Raw genomic sequence first — 18,208 nt, forward strand, 5'->3', positions numbered from 1 at the left:
CCCTCAGACCCAGGAGCCCAGGCCTCCAACCTCCTCCCTCAGACCCAGGAGCCCAGGCCTCCAACCTCCTCCCTCAGACCCAGGAGCCCAGGCCCCCAGCCCCTCCTCCCTCAGACCCAGGAGCCCAGGCCCCCCGGCTCCTCCTCCCTCAGCCCCAGGAGCCCAGGCCCCCAGCCCTCCTCCCTCAGACCCAGGAGTCCAGGCCCCCAGCCTCCTCCCTCAGACCGCGGGGTCCAGGCCCCCAGCCTCCTCCCTCAGACCCAGGAGTCCAGGCCCTGACTCCCAGCAAATGCCTCCATGAGGTCAGTTTCTCCACCTGCACGTGAAGAAAGGGCCCGGGCTCAGCTGCATATGAGTCAGTGTCACAGCCGGGGGCCCTGTGACCTTGGCTGGTGACCCCCACCCCGACTCTGAGCCTCCATCTGCTCCTCTGTGAATGGGGTGCCCACCCCGTTCGTCTGCCTCACAGAAGGTAAGGGGTTTGCTCCTTCCCTCGGACCCCAACCCAGGCCGGGCCGGGCTCAGAAAGCATCTGGGACAGGGAGGTGACAGGGACCCAGAGCCCGGCCCGCTGACAGCACCCAGGTGTGCCCAGCCCTGCAGAGGCTCGGCTCCCTGGCCTGGAACACCCCTCCCTTGTCCTCCGGGCCACCCTGGGCTGCCGAACCGGCCCTTCAGGTTCAGCGCCGGCCGCCCCTCCTCCTCCTCCTCCAGGAAGTCTGCCGTGCCTGCTCCCTCCGCAGCCTCCTCCGGGCTCTGCGCTGCCCTTTGCAGCCGCGTGACAGCACGTGCGGGAAGAGAGACGCTGCCTCTGTCATCTCGCTTCCTCATGCCACCCTCCCCGTGCTGGGGGCACAGAGAGGTGCAGGCACCTGCCCAGGGTCACACAGCTAGCAGGGGCCAGGTCAGGGGAGGGTAGCACCAGAAGATAAAGGGGCTGCATTGCATGATTTGCATGGCCCGGGTTCAACAGTCTCCATCATCACGCCCGCCGGCGTGGCTCAGGGGTTGAGCGTTGACCTATGAACCAGGAAGTCACAGTTGGATTCCCGTCCGGGCACAGGCCTGGGTTGTGGGCTCCATCCCCAGTGTGGGGTGTGCAGGAGGCAGCCGATCCATGATTCTCTTTCCTCATTGATGTTTCTCTCTCCCTCTCCCTCTCCCTTCCTCTCTGAAGTCAATACAAATATATATATATATAAATTTTTAAGTCTCCGTCGTGTATTGGTTGTGTGGTTGTAAACAAATTACTTTCTAGTAACGTGTATGTGCCTCCGTTTTGTCATGTATAAATGGGGTTCCCGGGACCCATATCCTAGGTTGTGGTGGGGAGAATCCACACACAAATATAATGTGCCCTGCCCTACTGGTGTGGCTCAGTGGATAGAGCGTCGGCCTGCAGACTGGAAGGTCCCAGGTTCGATTCCGGTCAAGAGCATGTACCTTGGCTGCGGGCACATCCCCAGTAGGGGGTGTGCAGGAGGCAGCTGATCGATGTTTCTCTCTCATCGATGTTTCTAGCTCTCTATCCCTCTCCCTTCCTCTCTGTAAAAAATCAATAAAATATATATTTTTAAAAAATATATAATGTGCCCTGACCAGATCAAACCATGACCTCACGGTTCATGGGTCCATGCCCAACCACTGAGCCACACTGGCCGGGCTCCTGTTCCAGTCATTGATGCATTCCTTGGTTGGACGTGCCCTGACCAGGGACCAAACCATAAACGTGGGCACATCCGGACAATGCTCCGACCATCGGAGCTTCCCGGCCAGGGCGAGGTGCGGTGATCTTACATGGGGTGTCTCCGGGGGCCTCTCTGAGGAGGTGACCTGAAGGAGGGGAGGCCGGGGAAGGGAACAGCATTCCAGGAAGAGAGAGCCTCACGTGCAAAGGCCCTAGGGCAGGATGGGGTCTGGGTGCTGGAGGAGCAGCAGGAGGCTGGTGTGCTGGGACAGAGTGAGGGGGGAGGGGGTGGCTAGAGTAATGTCGCTGAACACCCCGATGACTCTGCTTTTATCCCCAGAAGGGGCGCCCCTGGAGGTTTCTGAGCAGACACTGGGACTAGGGCGAGAGGAGGGCGGGAGCTGGGAGACCAGTTAGGGGGCAGGGCCAGGGAGAGCCGATGGGATGGCGGTGGGATCGAGGTGGGGATCGAGGTGGGGATCGCTGATGAGACAGCGTGGGAGGGGGCTGCCCCGGGGGTGAGGTCTGAGCTTTGACGTCTGACATTCTGGGGGACTCCCTGCCCGTGCCGCCTTGGGCTCCTACGGCCATCACCTGGGGTTTATGAGGGAAATCCCCAAAGGGGTTGGGAAAAAGGAACCGGTGGAGAGGGAACGGCGGACGGGTGTGCCCAGAGGGCCAGGCACCAGCTCTGGGCATAGAAAGACAGCCCCTGCCCAGCCCGCCTGGCTCCGAGGCTGAGCGTCAACCTAGGGACCAGGAGGTCAGGGTTCGATTCCAGGTCAAGGGCACATGCCCGGGTTCGATCCCCAGTGTGGGGCGAGCAGGAGGCAGCCGGTCCATGATTCTCCCTCCCCCTCTTCCTTCCTCCCTGGCATCAATAAAAATATATTTAAAGCCCTAGCCAACTTGGCTCAGTGGACAGAGCATCGGCCTGCAGACTGAAGGGTCCCAGGTTCGATTCTGGCCAAAGGCACATGCCCGGGTTGCGGGCTCGATCCCCAGTAGGGAGTGTGCAGGAGGCAGCCGATCCCTGATTCTCTCTCATCATGGATGTTTCTCTCTCTCTCTCCTGCTCCCTTCCTCTCTGAAATCAATAAAGAAATATATTTATAGCCGAAACCGGTTTGGCTCAGTGGATAGAGCGTCGGCCCGCAGACTGAAAGGTCCCAGGTTCGATTCCGGTCAAGGGCATGTACCTTGGTTGCGGGCACATCCCCAGTGGGGGGTGTGCAGGAGGCAGCTGATCGATGTTTCTCTCTCATCGATGTTTCTAACTCTCTATCCCTCTCTCTTCCTCTCTGTAAAAAATCAATAAAATATATTTTTTTTAAAAAAAGAAATATATTTATAAAAGGAAAAAGAAAATGAAAGAAAGACAGGCGGGGTCCGAAGGCCACCCTGCCAGGTACTTCCAGGTGGCCGGCCGCGGCTTGCACCTTGAGCAGCGGAAGCGAACTCCGCAGCCCAGAGGGACCGGAGGGTTCCGTGGCGGCGGCCAGGGCCGGTGTGGGGACCGGGAAACCATCAGGTTCCCGGGACCGCCCCGCCCCGCCCCGCCCGCCGGGTCCCCTGCAGCCCCGCCCGGCCGCCCGGCGGGCAGTGCCAGGTGAGTGCTCAGGTATGCGGAGGCGGAGGCGGAGGCGGAGGCGGGCTGTCCAGGGGGAGGAGGAAGGAGCGGCCCTCGGCGCGGCGGGGACGGCAGAGCAGGCCTGGCCTCCGCGGGAGCCGGACGGGGCAGGTGAGGAGGGCCCGGCGGGGCTGGGGCGGGAGAGCAGGGCCCTGGACTCAGGAAGGGCTGGGGGGTCTAGACTCTTGAGTCTGAAAGGGGTGAGGGCTGAACACTGGGCCCTCGTGGCTAGAGGAAGAATACAGGGTCAGGGGACGAGGAAGTGGGTGAGAGGTCCCCCCAGGAGACCCGGGTCAGACCCCCTGGTTCTGGGGGAGGAGCACCTGGGAGCTGGGCCCGGGCCCCTGAGAAGGGAAGGCTGGGAGACTTGGACCCTGAGGAGAGGAGGCAAGTGGGGTCCCAGAGATTGGGGAATTGAATGCATGGATTTCTGAAGGATTTGGGGGGAAGAGGACAAGGTATGAAAGAGGAGGGGCTGGGGGCCTGGACTCCTGGGTCTGAGGGAGGAGGGGCTGGGGGCCTGGACTCCTGGGTCTGAGGGAGGAGGGGCTGGGGGCCTGGGCTTCTGGGTCTGAGGGAGGAGGGGCTGGGGGCCTGGACTCCTGGGTCTGAGGGAGGAGGGCTGGGGGCCTGGACTCCTGGGTCTGAGGGAGGAGGGCTGGGGGCCTGGACTCCTGGGTCTGAGGGAGGAGGGGCTGGGGGCGGGGACTCCTGGGTCTGAGGGAGGAGGGCTGGGGGCCTGGGCTCCTGGGTCTGAGGGAGGAGGGCTGGGGGCCTGGGCTCCTGGGTCTGAGGGAGGAGGGCTGGGGGCCTGGACCCCTGGGTCTGAGGGAGGAGGGGCTGGGGGCGGGGACTCCTGGGTCTGAGGGAGGAGGGTCTGAGGGCCTGAATTCCTGGGTCTGAGGGAGGAGGGGCTGGGGGCCTGGACTCCTGGGTCTGAGGGAGGAGGGTCTGAGGGTCTGAGGGAGGAGGGTCTGAAGGAGGAGTGTCAGAGGGAGAAAGGTTTGAGGGAGGAGGGGCTAGGGGCGGGGACTCCTGGGTCTGGGAGAGGAGGGTCTGAGGGAGGAGGGGCTGGGGGTGGGGACTCCTGGGTCTGAGGGAGGAGGGGCTGAGGGTCTGAGGGAGGAGGCTGGGTGGGAATCATAGGTCCCGCAGGGCTGAGCAGGCCCTCACCTCTTTGCTGGCTCCCAGGGCACCTCCAGGTGGAAGAGCTGCCCACTCCGCACCATGAGCACCAGCGTCGGGTGAGTGCCCTGCCCCCAGCCCCTACCCCGGCACAGGCCCCCACCGGCCCCCACCGGCTCACCCACACCCCCAGGGCACTCACAGAAGGTCGCCTGGGCTCCTCCCTCCAGCCCAGCCTGTAGGGTAGGGTCACTGGGCTCGGAGCAGACAGACCTGGGTTCTAAGCCTCAGCAGTGGTGTGACCCTGGCCAGAGGGTGTGGCCTCTTGGAGCCTCCGTCCGGTGCAAACAGGGGCTTTTTTGAAAATACCTATTTTACTGCTTTCAGAGAGGAAGGGAGGGGGAGAGGGAGAGAGACAAACATCGATGATGAGAGAGAATCATGGATCGCTGCGGCCCGCACGCCCCACACTGGGGTTGAATCCGAAACCCAGGCATGTGCCCCGACCAGGTATCCAACTGTGACCGCCTGGTTCATAGTTCTGAGGTTAACCACTGAGCCACACTGGCTGGGCGGGGCTTTTCTTTAATCCTCACCGGAGGACATTTTTAAATTTTATTTTAGAGAGGAAGCAGGGGGGGGGGGGGCGGAGAGAGACAGAGAGAAACATCGATCCACTTGCCTCCTCTAGGCGCTCTGATTGGTGATCGAACCTGCTACCTAGGTACGTTCCCAGACTGGGAATCAAACCCCCAAACCTTTTGGTGTACGGGACAATGCTCCAACCACTGAGCCACCCAGCTGGGCAACACAGGGACGATTTTCAGGGCTTGATGGGATGATGCTCTCACAAGCTTTGGTGGAGAACCTAACAGCAGGAGCTCAACTCGCAGGAACTACTCTTGCTGTTGCTGTTATCGTATTATTAAACTAGAGGCCCAGTGCACAAATTCGTGCACCAGTGGGGTCCCTTGGCCTGGCCTGCGGGATCGGGCTGAAACCAGCTCTCTGACATCCCCTGAGGGGTCCCGGATTGGGAGAGGGCGCAGGCCAGGCTGAGGGACCCCACCAGTGTACTATCAGAGCCGGGGAGGGACCACAGGAGGGCTCCAGGGCATGTCTGGCCCCCTGATCAGCCGGACCCCAGCAGCAAGCTAACCTACCAGTCATAGCGTCCACCCCCTGGTGGTCAGTGCACGTCACAGCAAGCTGTTGAGCGGCCTTAGCATATCATTAGCATATTGCACTTTAATTGGTTGAGTGGACGACTGGACACGTAGCATATTAGGCTTTTATTATATAGGATATGGTCCCCTTGCCCTGGCTAGGTAGCTTAGCTGGTTAGAGAGTTGTTTCAATGTACCAAGGTTTTGGGTCCACTCCACAGTCAGGGTGCATACCAGAATCAACCAATGAAGGTATAAATAAGTGGAACAATAGATCTCTCTCTCTCCCTTCCTCTTTCTCTAAGATCAATAAGTAGAAAAAAAATATTTGCTAAGAAGTCAGGGGTGTTTATAATGATGGCTCAGGTCTCCTGGAGTGAGCAAAGACAGACACTTGGGAATAGCTGCATGAGGGTGGAGGGGGGAGGTAGTGAGCTCTCCAGCTCAGAGGTAATCAAGTCATGGCGATGTCTGACAGACAGGAGCAGGGTGAGGAGTACCTGTTTGACTGAAAGGGCTTCTCATTCCTCATCCCTCACCCCTCCTGGGCCCCGAGCCTCTGTTCTTTCTGAGGAAATGGGGGCTCAAGAATCCTTCTTGGAGGAGGTGGCCTGGAAGAGGCGGTTGAAGGCTGGAGACAGAGAAGGGTTTCGCTGGGTGGAGGCTGGCCCATGGGGGTGGGAGGGGAAGAAGGTAACTCTCCATCTGCCCCAGATATTTTTTTAAATATAACTTTACTGATTTCAGAGAGGAAGGGAGAGGGAGAGAGAGAAACATCAATGATGAGGGAGAATCCATTGGTCGGCTGCCTCCTGCATGCCCCACACGGGATCGAGCCCGCAACCCAGGCATGTGTCCTGACCGGGAATCGAACCGTGACCTCCTGGTTCATAGGTTGACGCTCAACCGCTGAGCCACGCCGGCCGGGCGCTGTTCCAAATATTAATGCTATTTAAAAATTCCCATTTATTAAGCAACTACTATGGGCCCAGCCCTTAGCATTACAATAATGATAGTAATAGTTATCGAGGCTATAGAACACTTCACCGGCCTCATCTCATTGAATCCACCCGATAGCCCTACCAGATGGAAGCCATAGGGCAGCCAACCCCTATCTTGCAGAGAGGGAAACCGAGGCAGGAGCGATGAAGTCTCCTACCCTGGGTCTTATGGCAGGGCAGCATCTGACAGGGGATTTGAACCCAGGTCTGTGTGACAGTAGAGACCACACTCCCACCACGGCCCAGGACCGTCACCTCCCCCGTCTTCCTAAAGCCTAGCTCTGCCCGCTCCTCCTCCGCTCAGCACCTTCCACGGTTCCCCATGCCCTCCCTCAGTCGCTGCTCTTCTTGGCATTCACACCCCATGATCTGTGCCTGGTCCCCCGGTCCCTCTCACCCCTCTTTTCCTTCACCAGCCCAGAAGCTGCCCCCAAACCCAGCGCCAAGTCCATTTATGGTAAGTGTATTGGCAAGGGACCCCCCAGCCAAGAGAAACTGGGTCTGAGGGGGGAGGAACTGAGGACTTGGAGTCCTGGGTCAGAAGGAGGAGGGGCTTGGGGGGGGCCTGGATTCCTAGGTCAGGAGGAGGAGGGGCTAGAGGCGGGGACTCCTGGGTCTGAGGGAGGAGGGCTGGGGGCCTGGACTCCTGGGTCTGAGGGAGGAGGGCTGGGGGCCTGGACTCCTGGGTCTGAGGGAGGAGGGGCTAGAGGCGGGGACTCCTGGGTCTGAGGGAGGAGGGCTGGGGGCCTGGACTCCTGGGTCTGAGGGAGGAGGGGCTGGGGGCCTGGACTCCTGGGTCTGAGGGAGGAGGGGCTGGGGGCCTGGACTCCTGGGTCTGAGGGAGGAGGGGCTGGGGGCCTGGACTCCTGGTTCTGAGGGAGGAGGCTGGGGGCAGGGACTCCTGGGTCTGAGGGAGGAGGGGCTGGGGGCCTGGACTCCTGGGTCTGAGGGAGGAGGGCCTGGGGGCCTGGATCCCTGAGTCTGAGGGAGGAGGGGCTTGGGGGGCCTGGGTTCCTGGGTCTGAGGGAGGAGGGGCTGGGGGCCTGGGCTCCTGGGTCAGAAGGAGGAGGAGCTAAGGGCGAGGACTCCTGGGTCTGAGGGAGGAGGGGCTGGGGGCGGGGACTCCTGGGTCTGAGGGAGGAGGGGCTGGGGGCGGGGACTCCTGGGTCTGAGGGAGGAGGGGCTGGGGGCAGGGACCCCTGGGTCTGAGGGAGGAGGGGCTGGGGCCTGGGCTCCTGGGTCTGAGGGAAAGGGAACTGAGGACCCAGGTCCCCTGACCCATCTTCCTCCTCCCCCAGAGCAGAGGAAGCGGTACTCCACGGTGGTGATGGCGGATGTCTCCCAGTATCCCGTCAATGTAAGTGTGGGGTCTGCGCTGCCGCAGGGAGTCTTGCGGGACGAACGGAGATGGGGGTGGTGAAAGCGGGTGGGCTTCCGAGCAGAAAGAACCGGGAGACTCAGCCCGCTCTTCTACAACGGGGGCTTCCTCCGCCTGGCCTCGGACGCGGGTGGGCGTCAGCGGGGGAGCTCAGTGCCACGCGGATCTGCCCGCTTCTCCCCTGGACCAGCTCTTGAGCTGGCCACAGGCGCCAACCGGAGGCCATCCTGGATGAGCAGAGGCAGGCGGGTCCGGAGGCGCAGCAACGGGAGGCAGGCAGAGGGGCTCTGAAGGGACGAGATGGAATCTAGAACATTCCCGGACGTCAAGGAGCCTCCAGGGTCGGTGGGAAGACAGGTGGTCGCCATTCCGATGCAAGAGAAATCAAGGGCGCTGAGCGGGGGCGCCCGTGGGTGGCGCAAGTGGTCAGGGGAGGCGTCCTGGAGGCGGTGTGGTTAGTCACCAGCTGGAAGGCCGGTTGGTGCCAGGGGTTCTGAGCCCACCCGGCACCAGGCTGGGACTGACTGCTTCCTCCGCGGGCCCGGCCAGCACCTGGTGACGTTCTGCCTGGGCGAGGAGGACGGCGTGCACACGGTGGAGGACGCCGCCAGGAAGCTGGCCGTCATGGACAGCCAGGGCCGCGTCTGGGCCCAGGAGATGCTGCTGCGCGTGTCCCCCGACCACGTCACGCTGCTCGACCACGTCTCCAAGGTGCCAGGGCCACGTGGGGGGGAGGCGCGGCCGGGCACGCAGAGCTTGGCCCTGGGATGTGAGGGGCGAGGGGGGGTCTTGGTGTGAATCTCGGCTTCCGTGCGCCCTTCCTCTGGGAACTGAGGCAAGGAGCCCCGCCTCTCCTTGGAGCGCTATTCGTCTCATGCATTAAACGGCCTGCGCAGCGCGTGCACCTGCTGGCACTGCCGTCTCCACGTCGCAGCGTCCTGGGTTCCGAGCCTCAGTTTCCCGCTGTCCCGCCCCACAGGAGGAGCTGGAGTCGTACCCGCTGAGCGCCATCCTGCGCTGCGACGCGGTGACGCCGCCGGGCCGGAGCCGCTCGCTGCTGCTGCTGGTGTGCCAGGAGCCCGAGCGCGCGCAGCCCGACGTGCACTTCTTCCAGGGCCTGCGGCTCGGGGTGAGCGGGCGGGGGCGGGGCCACGGGAGGAGGGGGCGGGGCCACCGGGAGGAGGGGGCGGGGACCCCGCGCTCCCCCTGCTGGAGCTGGAAAGGGGCGGGGACGGGGCAAAGGCGGGATCAGGGCGGCAGAGGGGCGGGGCTTGGAAAGACGCCTGGAAGGGAGGGGGCTGTTTTTCTTTTAAAATTATTTTTAAATTATTTTTATGGATTTCAGAGAGGAAGGGAGAGGGAGAGAGCTAGAAACATCAATGATGAGAGAGAATCGTGGATCAGCTGCCTCCTGCACGCCCCCTACTGGGGATCAAGCCCACAACCTGGGCATGTGCCCTGACCGGAATCGAACCCGGGACCCTTCAGTCCACAGGCTGATGCTTTATCCACTGAGCCGAACCGACTAGGGCGGGAGGGGGCTTTGAGTGCAGGTTGGACTCAGGGTCACGGCCTGGAAGACAGCCACAGCGGGGATGGGGGGTGTGGTCTAAGAGTGGGGAGCCACCCGGATGGGGCCTCCGTGGGCGGGGGCGTGGCCTCGGTCTGGGTCAGATTTAGGGCGACGGAGGTATGAGTCTAGGGTGTGGACCTGCGTGGGGCCACATGCGTGAACGATGACTGGACATGGTCTGGGACCGAGCCAAGCAGTCCATCCCGCGCGCGGCCCCGGGGCGGGCGGTGGGTGGGGTGGGCGTGGCCTGACCGCGTGATTGGCAGGCGGAGCTGATGCGGGAGGACATCCAGGGGGCTCTGCACAACTACCGCTCCGGCCACGGGGACCGAAGGGCGGCGGCGCTCAGGTAAGGGGCGGGGCCGGGAGCCGGGGAGAAGAGGGGACGGGTGGGTGTGTCTGGGCCTCAGTCTCCCCATCCGAGAAATGGGCTGTTACCACTAGCCTACAGCAGAACGAATTTTGAATGGAGTCAAACAGAGTCTCTTCAAGTCTTGCGTGTACCTCCCAGACAAGTGCGCCCCCTCTCCTGGGCCCTACTTTTCCTGGTCCTGGTCCTCGTGTTCTCCCCGCTTAGCCCGTCCCCCCACCCCCACCCCCAGAGGCGCTTCCCCCGCCCGCGCCAATATCTTGGAATTCTCCCTACCACTCTGAGCCACTGTATCTGTTTTAAGGCCCCAATTTTTCCCCTCCTGGACTCCTCGGGGGACCCAGCCTCAGTTTCCCCTTCTTCCACGCAGGGCCACGGAGGAGGAGCTGCAGCGCCGCCCCGCGCCCGCCGCCGAGACCCCGCCCCTGCAGCGCCGCCCGTCGATCCGCGCAGTGATCAGCCCAGCAGAGTCGGCCACGGCCCGCGAGCGCCCCCAGACGGAGCCCATCCCTGAGGAGGAAGCGGCGCCGAGGCCGGGCCGGGCGGAGACCCCCAGGAGCGCCGACCCGGCCTCCCCGGACCTGGGCCCCCGCGGCCCGGACCTGGCCGGTCTGCAGGCGGAACGCGACGTGGTGAGCGGGGCGGGGCCAGACGTCGGGGGGCGGGCCCGGCTGTGGGGTGTGAGTCCCCCGTCAGGAGGTGGGGCCAGATCTGGAGGCGGCGGCAGATTTCTGGGAGTGGGACCCGCGGTGACCGAATCGGGGCGCGGAGCCAGGCTTCAGAAGGTGTGGCCTGGGTTGGGGAGTGCGTCTGAGCGCTCCTGGCTGGAGGGCTTTGCCAGGAGTGATGAGGGTCCGGGATCGGGGGGTCTCACACGTCCCCCCATTCTGTCCGCCAGGACATACTGAACCACGTGTTCGACGACGTGGAGAGCTTCGTGTCGAAGCTGCAGAAGTCTGCGGAGGCCGCCCGGGTGCTGGAGCACAGGGAGCGCGGCCGCAGGACCCGGCGCCGGGAGGCCGGCGGTGAGGGGCGCCCCGGTGTGGGACCCCGGTCCCCCCCTCCCCTGGGCACTCCCAGACAGCCTCCCTGTCCCAGGGTCTCCCCTCGCACCCCCTGCCAGTTTGACTCTCCATCCTAATCCCTCTGGGGCGCTCCCTCTCTCTGACGCTGTCCCCGTCCCCTTGCCCGCCCCCCGCCCACAGAGGGCCTCCTGGCGCTGCGGGCCAAGCCGCCCAGCGAGGCCGAGTACACCGACGTGCTTCAGAAGATCAAGTACGCCTTCAGCCTCCTGGTGAGGACGCGCTCCCGGGGGCTCCAGGAGCGGGGGGCGGCGGGGGGCCCTAACCCCGACCTGTCCACGGTCTCATGCCAGCCCCTCTCCCGCCCCGCAGGCGCGGCTGCGCGGCAACATCGCGAACCCCTCCTCCCCGGAGCTGCTGCACTTCCTGTTCGGACCCCTGCACGTGGTGAGACCACCCCCCCTCGGCCCTCAAGACCCTCCTGCAGCAGGAGGAATCGGGGTTCCTCTTCTAGAGGGTCTGAGGGTGTGCTCATTCCTGCCCCCCCCCTCCGGCAGATTGTGGAGATGTCCGGCGGACCCCAGCTGGCGAGCGGCGTGCGGCGGCCGCACCTGACGTCCGAGGCCGTGGCGCTGCTGCGGGAGAACGTCACCCCAAGTGAAAACGCGCTCTGGACCTCGCTGGGGGACTCGTGGACCCGCCCGGGGTGAGGGGCGTGGTGATTGGGGCGGGGCGTGGGGCGCTGGGCGTGGTAATGGGAGGGGCGGGGCAGTAAGCGGGGGCGTGGTTATTGAGAGGGCGGGGCAGGGAGGCGGAGCGTGGTGATTGGAGGCCCGAAGGGAGGGCGTGGCCAATGAAGAAAGAGTGGGACCTAGGACAAATGCCAGCATCCGATTGGAGGAAAGGCCAGAGATTCGTGTGAAGGACAGATTTAAGACTACATCCTCGGACAGGAACGGAAGGCGGGGCTTATAGGAACGGGGCGGGGCTGCGGGGCGGAGCCATATCGAAGGGGCGGTGTTTAGGAAAGGTTTGGTCTGAGGGTGGGAAAGGGGGCGGAGTCTGTACTAAAAGGCAGAGATCCCCGAGTGGCAGGGGCAGCGCCAGCGAGGAACGCGTGTAGCTAGAAAGCGGTTTGGAGTCAGAGGCTGGGGACCATTCGTTGGGATCAGTGTATTTAGAAATATAATTGATGTCGGGGGCGGGGCTTAGGGGCAGGGCCAGAGCTTGGCAAAAAGAGGCAAGGATAGACTAGCTGGGTTAGAGTTCGGTCTGGGGGCAGAGGACAGGGGGCAGGGGAGAAGTGACGGGGCTAAGTCGGGGTGGCACAGGGTCACTGAGCCCTCGGCCCCTCTTTGGCTGCAGGGTGGAGTTGCCCCCGGAGGAGGGACCCCCATATATCCCCGAGTTCTACAGCGGCTGGGAGCCCCCGGCCGCTGACCCGCAGGGCCGCCCCTGGGAGGACCCAGTAGAAAAACAGCTGCAGCACGAGCGGCGGCGCAGGCAGGTAAGGCTCAGGGTTGGAGGGGGGGCAGCAGGCTGCCCCAGGTGACGCAGCAGGGCCAGGACTGGGGGGTCTGGGAGGATGACACCTCCCCCCACCCCCACCCCGCCCTGCCCCTGACCCGCCGCCTTATCTCCTGCAGCAAAGCGCCCCCCAGATCGCTGTCAACGGGTGAGTGTCAGCCCCAGGGCGGGGCAGCTGGGGTCCAGGAGGGGTGCATCCTGGGGGCTCCCCGCGCTGACTCCGCCCCCCTTGTTTTCTGTCTTTTTCCTTCTGTCTTCCCGACTCCTCTTCGCAGGTGGGTGAGGTGGTGACCAGGCCTGGGGCCCGGGCTGGGAGAGGGGGGGAGGGGCAGGGAGGGAGGAGCAGGGAGGAAGGGGCCTGGGCCCAGATTTCTGGGTCTGAGGGAGGAGGGGGCTGGAGGCCCGGATTCCAGGGTCTGAGGGAGGAGGGGGCTGGAGGCCCGGATTCCAGGGTCTGAGGGAGGAGGGGCTGGGTGTGGGTAAAGTTTTGAGAGGTTGGATCCAGAGTCCCCAAAGGGCTGGGGGAAGGCACTTTTGTTTCCCAGGATCTGGGACGCTCCCTGCTTGGGTCCCTACCAGGACGGAGCCCTGGGTGTTGGGGGAAGAGGCTGGGAATTCGGAGACCAGAGAGGCGGGCTCAGGACTTCAGGGGCTGAGGGGCCAGTCTGTGGGGGGGGGGGGGAGGTCAGGAAGTGGAGAGGGGACGGCTGGGAGGCCGGCCCCCGCTTGCCCAAGGCTCTGCAGCAATAGTCTCGCTCGCTGCTGAGCGTCAGACTGGGGCCCTTTAAGGATGAAAAGGGCCAAGGAATGAAAGCTTAAGACTTGGATTCCTCTGTCTCTGGGGGAGGAAAGAACTGGGGGTGCAACTTCATGATTCCAACAAGCAGTGGGGGTGCAGACTCTTGGGGCCTGGGGAAGAGGAGGGGGGTAGAGGGTGCCTGGGCAAGTCAGGGCAGCCGGGAGGGAAGCCGCGTGGGATGAAGAGAACCAAGCAGGAAGGCTGGAGGAGCCGAAGGGGGGTCTGGGCACGGGCCGGGCAGCGGGTCTCAGCAGGGACAGCGTGCTGGGAGCTGCCTGCCCCACACAGGGGGCGCCGCGGCCCTGAAGACCCCCCCTCTCCCTTGCACAGGTAGGCCTGATCCGGGCTGAGGTCCTTCTTACTGGGGGGTCGGAGGTCAAATCCCACGCCCCTTCCCCCAGCTGCCTGGTCTCGCAGACCCCCTCCCTACCCCCATGCTTCTGAGACCCCCCCAACTTTCAACTCGCCTTCTCTGTGCCTCAAGTTCTTTGGAGGGAAAAAATAGGGGAATGATAATCCCTTCCTGGAAGAATGAGAAGCCCATGAGGCTGTAAGGTTTTCCGTTAAGAGCTCAAGGCCACGGCCCTGACGGGTTTGGCTCAGTGGATAGAGGCGCGGCCTGCGGACTGAAGGGTCCCGGGTTCTATTCCGATCAAGGGCAAGTACCTTGGTTGCAGGCACATCCCCAGTAGGGGGCGTGCAGGAGGCAGCTGATCGATGTTTCTGTCTCATCGATGTTTCTAACTCTATTCCCTCCCTTTCTGTAAAATCAATAAAATAAAAAAAATTTTTTAAAAAAAAGAGCTCAAGGCCACGGCAGAGCTCAGGTTCAAGGCCCCCTGAAAGCAGGATTCCTCAGGATGGGGACTCGGGGGCCGGCCTGCCCAGGTCCCAGGCTGCTGTGGGACCGTCCCATCAGGGGTCGCCGAACCTCCTTGTCCCTCCGCTTCCTCACCTGAAGAATGGAAATAATGATAGGATCTCTGGGAGGAGGCAGGGAAAGGGGAGCCCACATTCATGCTTTTACCAGGGGTTGTCCTGAGAATCAAATCAGCTAATATGTGTACCAAACTCTGAACAGTGCCTGGCATATTATGACTGTGAGTTACCGTTATGTAGGAGCCCAGTACATAGTAGATGCTCAATAAAGAGCAGCTGCCCTCGCCGGCTTGGCACAGTAGATAAGAGTGTTGGCCTGCAGACCCAAGGGTCCCAGGTTCGATTCCGGTCAAGGGCACGTACCTTGGTTGCAGGCTCCTCCCTGGCCTGGTCCGGGCTTGTGCAGGAGGCAACCAATCGATGTGTTTCTCTCAAATGGATGTTTTTCTCTGTCTTTTCCTCTCTCTTCACTCCCTCTAAAAACATTGGAAAAATATCCTCGGGTGAGGATTAACATACATACATACATACATAAAAATTAAATATTTTTAAATATTTTATTGATTTTTACAGAGAGGAAGGGAGAGGGATAGAGAGTTAGAAACATCCATGAGATGAGAGAGAAATATCGATCAGCTGCCTCCTGCACACCCCCTACTGGGGATGTGCCCGCAACCAATGTACATGCCCTCGACTGGAATTGAACCTGGGACCCTTCAGTCCGAAGGCCGATTCTCTATCCACTGAGCCAAACCGGTCAGGGCAAAAAATTAAATCTTTAAAAAAAAAAATAGCAGCTGTCACAAGCTGTCTGATCTGGGACATTTTATCATCTTTTTTTAAAAAAACAACTTATATTGATTTTTAGAGAGAGAGGAAGGGAGAGGGAGAAAGAAACATCCATGTGAGAGTGGAACATGGATCAATTGCCTCCTGCACGCCCCCTACTGGAGCTTGAGCCCCAAACGCCGGCCTGTTCTCTGACCGGGAACAGAACCAGCAACGCTTCGGTGCAGGGGTCTAGGAAATGGAGGTGATGCTGGGACCCATACAGCATGCTGCAGGCACATAAGAAGCAACATATATTCCCGCTGTTTTCCCAATGTTAAGTCCCGATTAACAGTACTAACCTGGCCCCCTGCCTTGGCCCCTGCTTGGCTCTCACCCCAGCTCACACCAACACCCTGCAGCCCAGAGCCGTGGGGGGCTGCCTCCTTTCCCCAACCCTCCCCCTTCTCCTCAGCCACCAGGACCCGGAGTCGGAAGCTGAGCCCCAGCCGGAGCCGCAGCCAGCAGGGAAGTGGGTCCTGTGCAATTATGACTTCCAGGCCCGCAACAGCAGCGAGCTCTCCGTCAAGCATCGGGATGTGTTGGAGGTTCGAGGGGTGGCGGCGGAGGGGCTGGAGGGTACCCCACCCTAACTGCAGGCGCAGGCTCCGAACCCTCCCCTCTGACCTCCCCCAGGTCCTGGATGACAACCGCAAGTGGTGGAAGGTGCGGGACCAGCGGGGGCAGGAGGGATACGTACCCTATAATATCCTGACACCCCACCCGGGGCCCCGCAGGAGCCGCAGCCCGAGCCCTGCCCGCACTCTGGTGAGCCAGGGCGGACCCCCGGGTCTGGAGGGAAGAGGCTCTGGGAACCCGATCCTGGGTCCTGGGAACGAGGGGTGGTGGGTCGAGTCCAGGGCACGGGCGGAGGAGGTGCTTGGGGGTTCAGGACTCGATCTCCATCCAGAGGGGCTGGGACTCGGAGTCCTCCCTCTGATCCAGCTGCTCTCCTCTCGGTCCTCTCCAGGAGAACAGCACTCCCCCGCCCCCACCGACCTCGGCCCCGGCCCCGGCCCCGGCCCCCGCCCCTGCCCGGCCCCACTGGGACAGCTGCGACAGCCTCAACAGCTTGGACCCGGGCGAGAAGGGTGAGTGGTGCGGGCGCCCCGTCAGGGGAGCGGGCCCTGTCCTCCCCGTCCAGGAGGGGAGCCGAGGCTCAGGAAGAGGCGGTTGGCCCATCGCGGGGACCCTCCTCCCTGACCCGCCCTCCCTCCCGGTTTCCCGCTCGCAGAGAAGTTCTGCCAGATGCTCAGCGTCAACGAGGAGCTGCAGGCGCGCCTGGCCCAGGGCCGCTCGGGCCCCAGCCGCACAGCCACGGGGCCCCGCGCCCCCGAGCCGCAGCTGCACCCGCGCTCCGACGCCTCGGAGGTCCGCGCCTGGCTGCAGGCCAAGGGCTTCAGCTCCGGGTGAGTAGCGGATGCCGGCTCCGGGGGCGAAGTGTTCTCATTGGCCCAAAGCGAGGGCCTGTCTGGTTGCAACAGTGAATGGCCGGTGGTGATTGGCATGTTTTCCCAGGCTCCAATTGGAGCCTCTAGAGAAGTCCCGCCTCCCTCCAAGTAGGATGCCCCGCCCACCTAAGGCACGCTGTGATTGGTGGGTGGGGATTCAGGAGCCTTCAGCAGAGCCCCTCCTTAGCTAGGATGCTGCTGATTGGACAAACGGCTGGCCAGGCGTGAAGTGATTGGTAGGGATTGGGAGGCTTGCGTTCTGATTGGCCGGCAGGCTGACGGCGCCCCGCTGCCCTCGCTCAGGACCGTGGATGCGCTCGGAGTGCTGACCGGCGCGCAGATCTTCTCGCTGCAGAAGGAGGAGTTCCGCGCGGTGAGCCCCGAGGAGGGGGCCCGCGTGTACAGCCAGGTCACGGTGCAGCGCGCGCTGCTGGAGGTGAGCCGGGCCGCCCATCCAGGGCCGGGACCGGGGAGGGCGCCCAGGGCCCGGACGCCAGAGTCCTGATTCCCACCCCGCCCTCCAGGACAAAGAGAACGTGTCAGAGCTGGAGGCCGTGATGGAGAAGCAAAAGAAGAAGGTGGAAGGCGAGATGGAAACAGAGGTCATTTGACTCCTCCCGGACCTCCGGGAACTGTGTCCGGGCGGCGGGCTGCCCCGCGCCCCGTGTGAGAATGGACTCTGCATGCAGACTGCCCGCCAAGGGAACTAGACCCCTCGACGGATCGTGGACCGGTTCCGACCCTGCTCTTCCCCAATCCCAGTGGATAAAATGGACCATCCTTGCTGCACAGTCCTGAGCGAGGGCTGGCCGGAGCGGGAGGGGCAGGGGAGAAGACAACGTAGGGACCGCGCTTAGGAGCCCTGTTCCTTGTCATGTGCCGCCCAGTCTATAAACAGCCTCCTCTTAACAGGCCGTGCCAACTGCTGTCCTTCTCTACCCGGCTCCCAGGGGGCTCAGGAGCCTGCCCCTCACCCCGGCTGTAACTGCATAGGGGGAAGGAATCCCGGTCCTAGAGTCTAGGAGACGCCCCCACCTTCGCTGGTTCCTTTCTCTGAGTCCTCCTCTCCTTACCCAGAGCCCCAAGCCAGGCTTCCTCCTGACCTCCGGCCCCCAGTTCACTCCAGAGGGCTCCTCTGAACACCCGGTCTCCCAGCCCAGCCCTTGCTCTGGCTCCCCATTGCCCTCTCAGCCTGGTACCCCAGGGCCCCAGTGGTTTGGTCCCTGCTCTTCCTCATTCTTCCACGCGTTGCATTCTGGGCCTGCCCTTCTCCAAATGCTCCCAAAACCTCTTCAACCACTGGTTTCTGCTGTTGCAACAGCAAGTCTCTGCCACCTGGTGAACTCCCATTCGGCCTCCCAGGGCCAGCGCAGACACCCACTTCAGCGAGGCCTGCCCTCATCTGCCTACTGCCCCCATCCCCTACCCGCCTCCACTCGGCGCTGTCCCACCTCCTGCCAGGGGCCCAGCCACGGAGAAGCGGCAGCTCCTGAGGGTGACAGGCTTCCTGCCACGCCATCCTGCGAGGTGCCAGCTCACAGGGAGCTTCTGGCCTCCTGGAGAGCCAGCTCCTTCCCTCTGGCCAGCAGGCCCAGGCTGGCGTTCTGTGGCCCAGCCCCGTCCTCTTCCTCCCCTGGCTCCTCCCTCTTCCCCAGAGCACCACTGCACAGCTCCCAGGGTGGAATTCCTGCTGGCCCCTCCCCATGGAGCTCAGCTCCTACCTGAGCCTGTGGCCAGCAGGTCACCAGCTTCTCGGACCCACTGCTCTGCTT

At 62.8% G+C, this 18,208-nt stretch overlaps 1 protein-coding gene across 1 annotated transcript; it reads left to right on the top strand.

The window, feature by feature from the left end:
* The first annotated feature begins 3,323 nt into the window (after positions 1-3,323).
* Positions 3,324-17,483, top strand: EPS8L1 (EPS8 signaling adaptor L1). Its single transcript, XM_079799370.1, has 20 exons — positions 3,324-3,428; positions 4,509-4,561; positions 7,026-7,066; positions 7,908-7,966; positions 8,537-8,698; positions 8,967-9,116; positions 9,827-9,909; positions 10,301-10,562; positions 10,829-10,955; positions 11,136-11,224; positions 11,325-11,399; positions 11,510-11,658; positions 12,318-12,459; positions 12,599-12,627; positions 15,401-15,533; positions 15,622-15,753; positions 15,956-16,076; positions 16,220-16,394; positions 16,740-16,872; positions 16,961-17,483. Exons 2-20 carry the CDS (start codon positions 4,545-4,547, stop codon positions 17,045-17,047), a joined length of 2,166 nt encoding a protein of 721 aa, XP_079655496.1. The 5' UTR covers positions 3,324-3,428; positions 4,509-4,544; the 3' UTR covers positions 17,048-17,483.
* The last annotated feature ends 725 nt before the right edge of the window (positions 17,484-18,208 follow it).

Source organism: Cnephaeus nilssonii (assembly GCF_951640355.1).
Source record: "Cnephaeus nilssonii genome assembly, chromosome: 20".
NCBI classification, from domain to species: Eukaryota; Metazoa; Chordata; class Mammalia; order Chiroptera; family Vespertilionidae; genus Cnephaeus; species Cnephaeus nilssonii.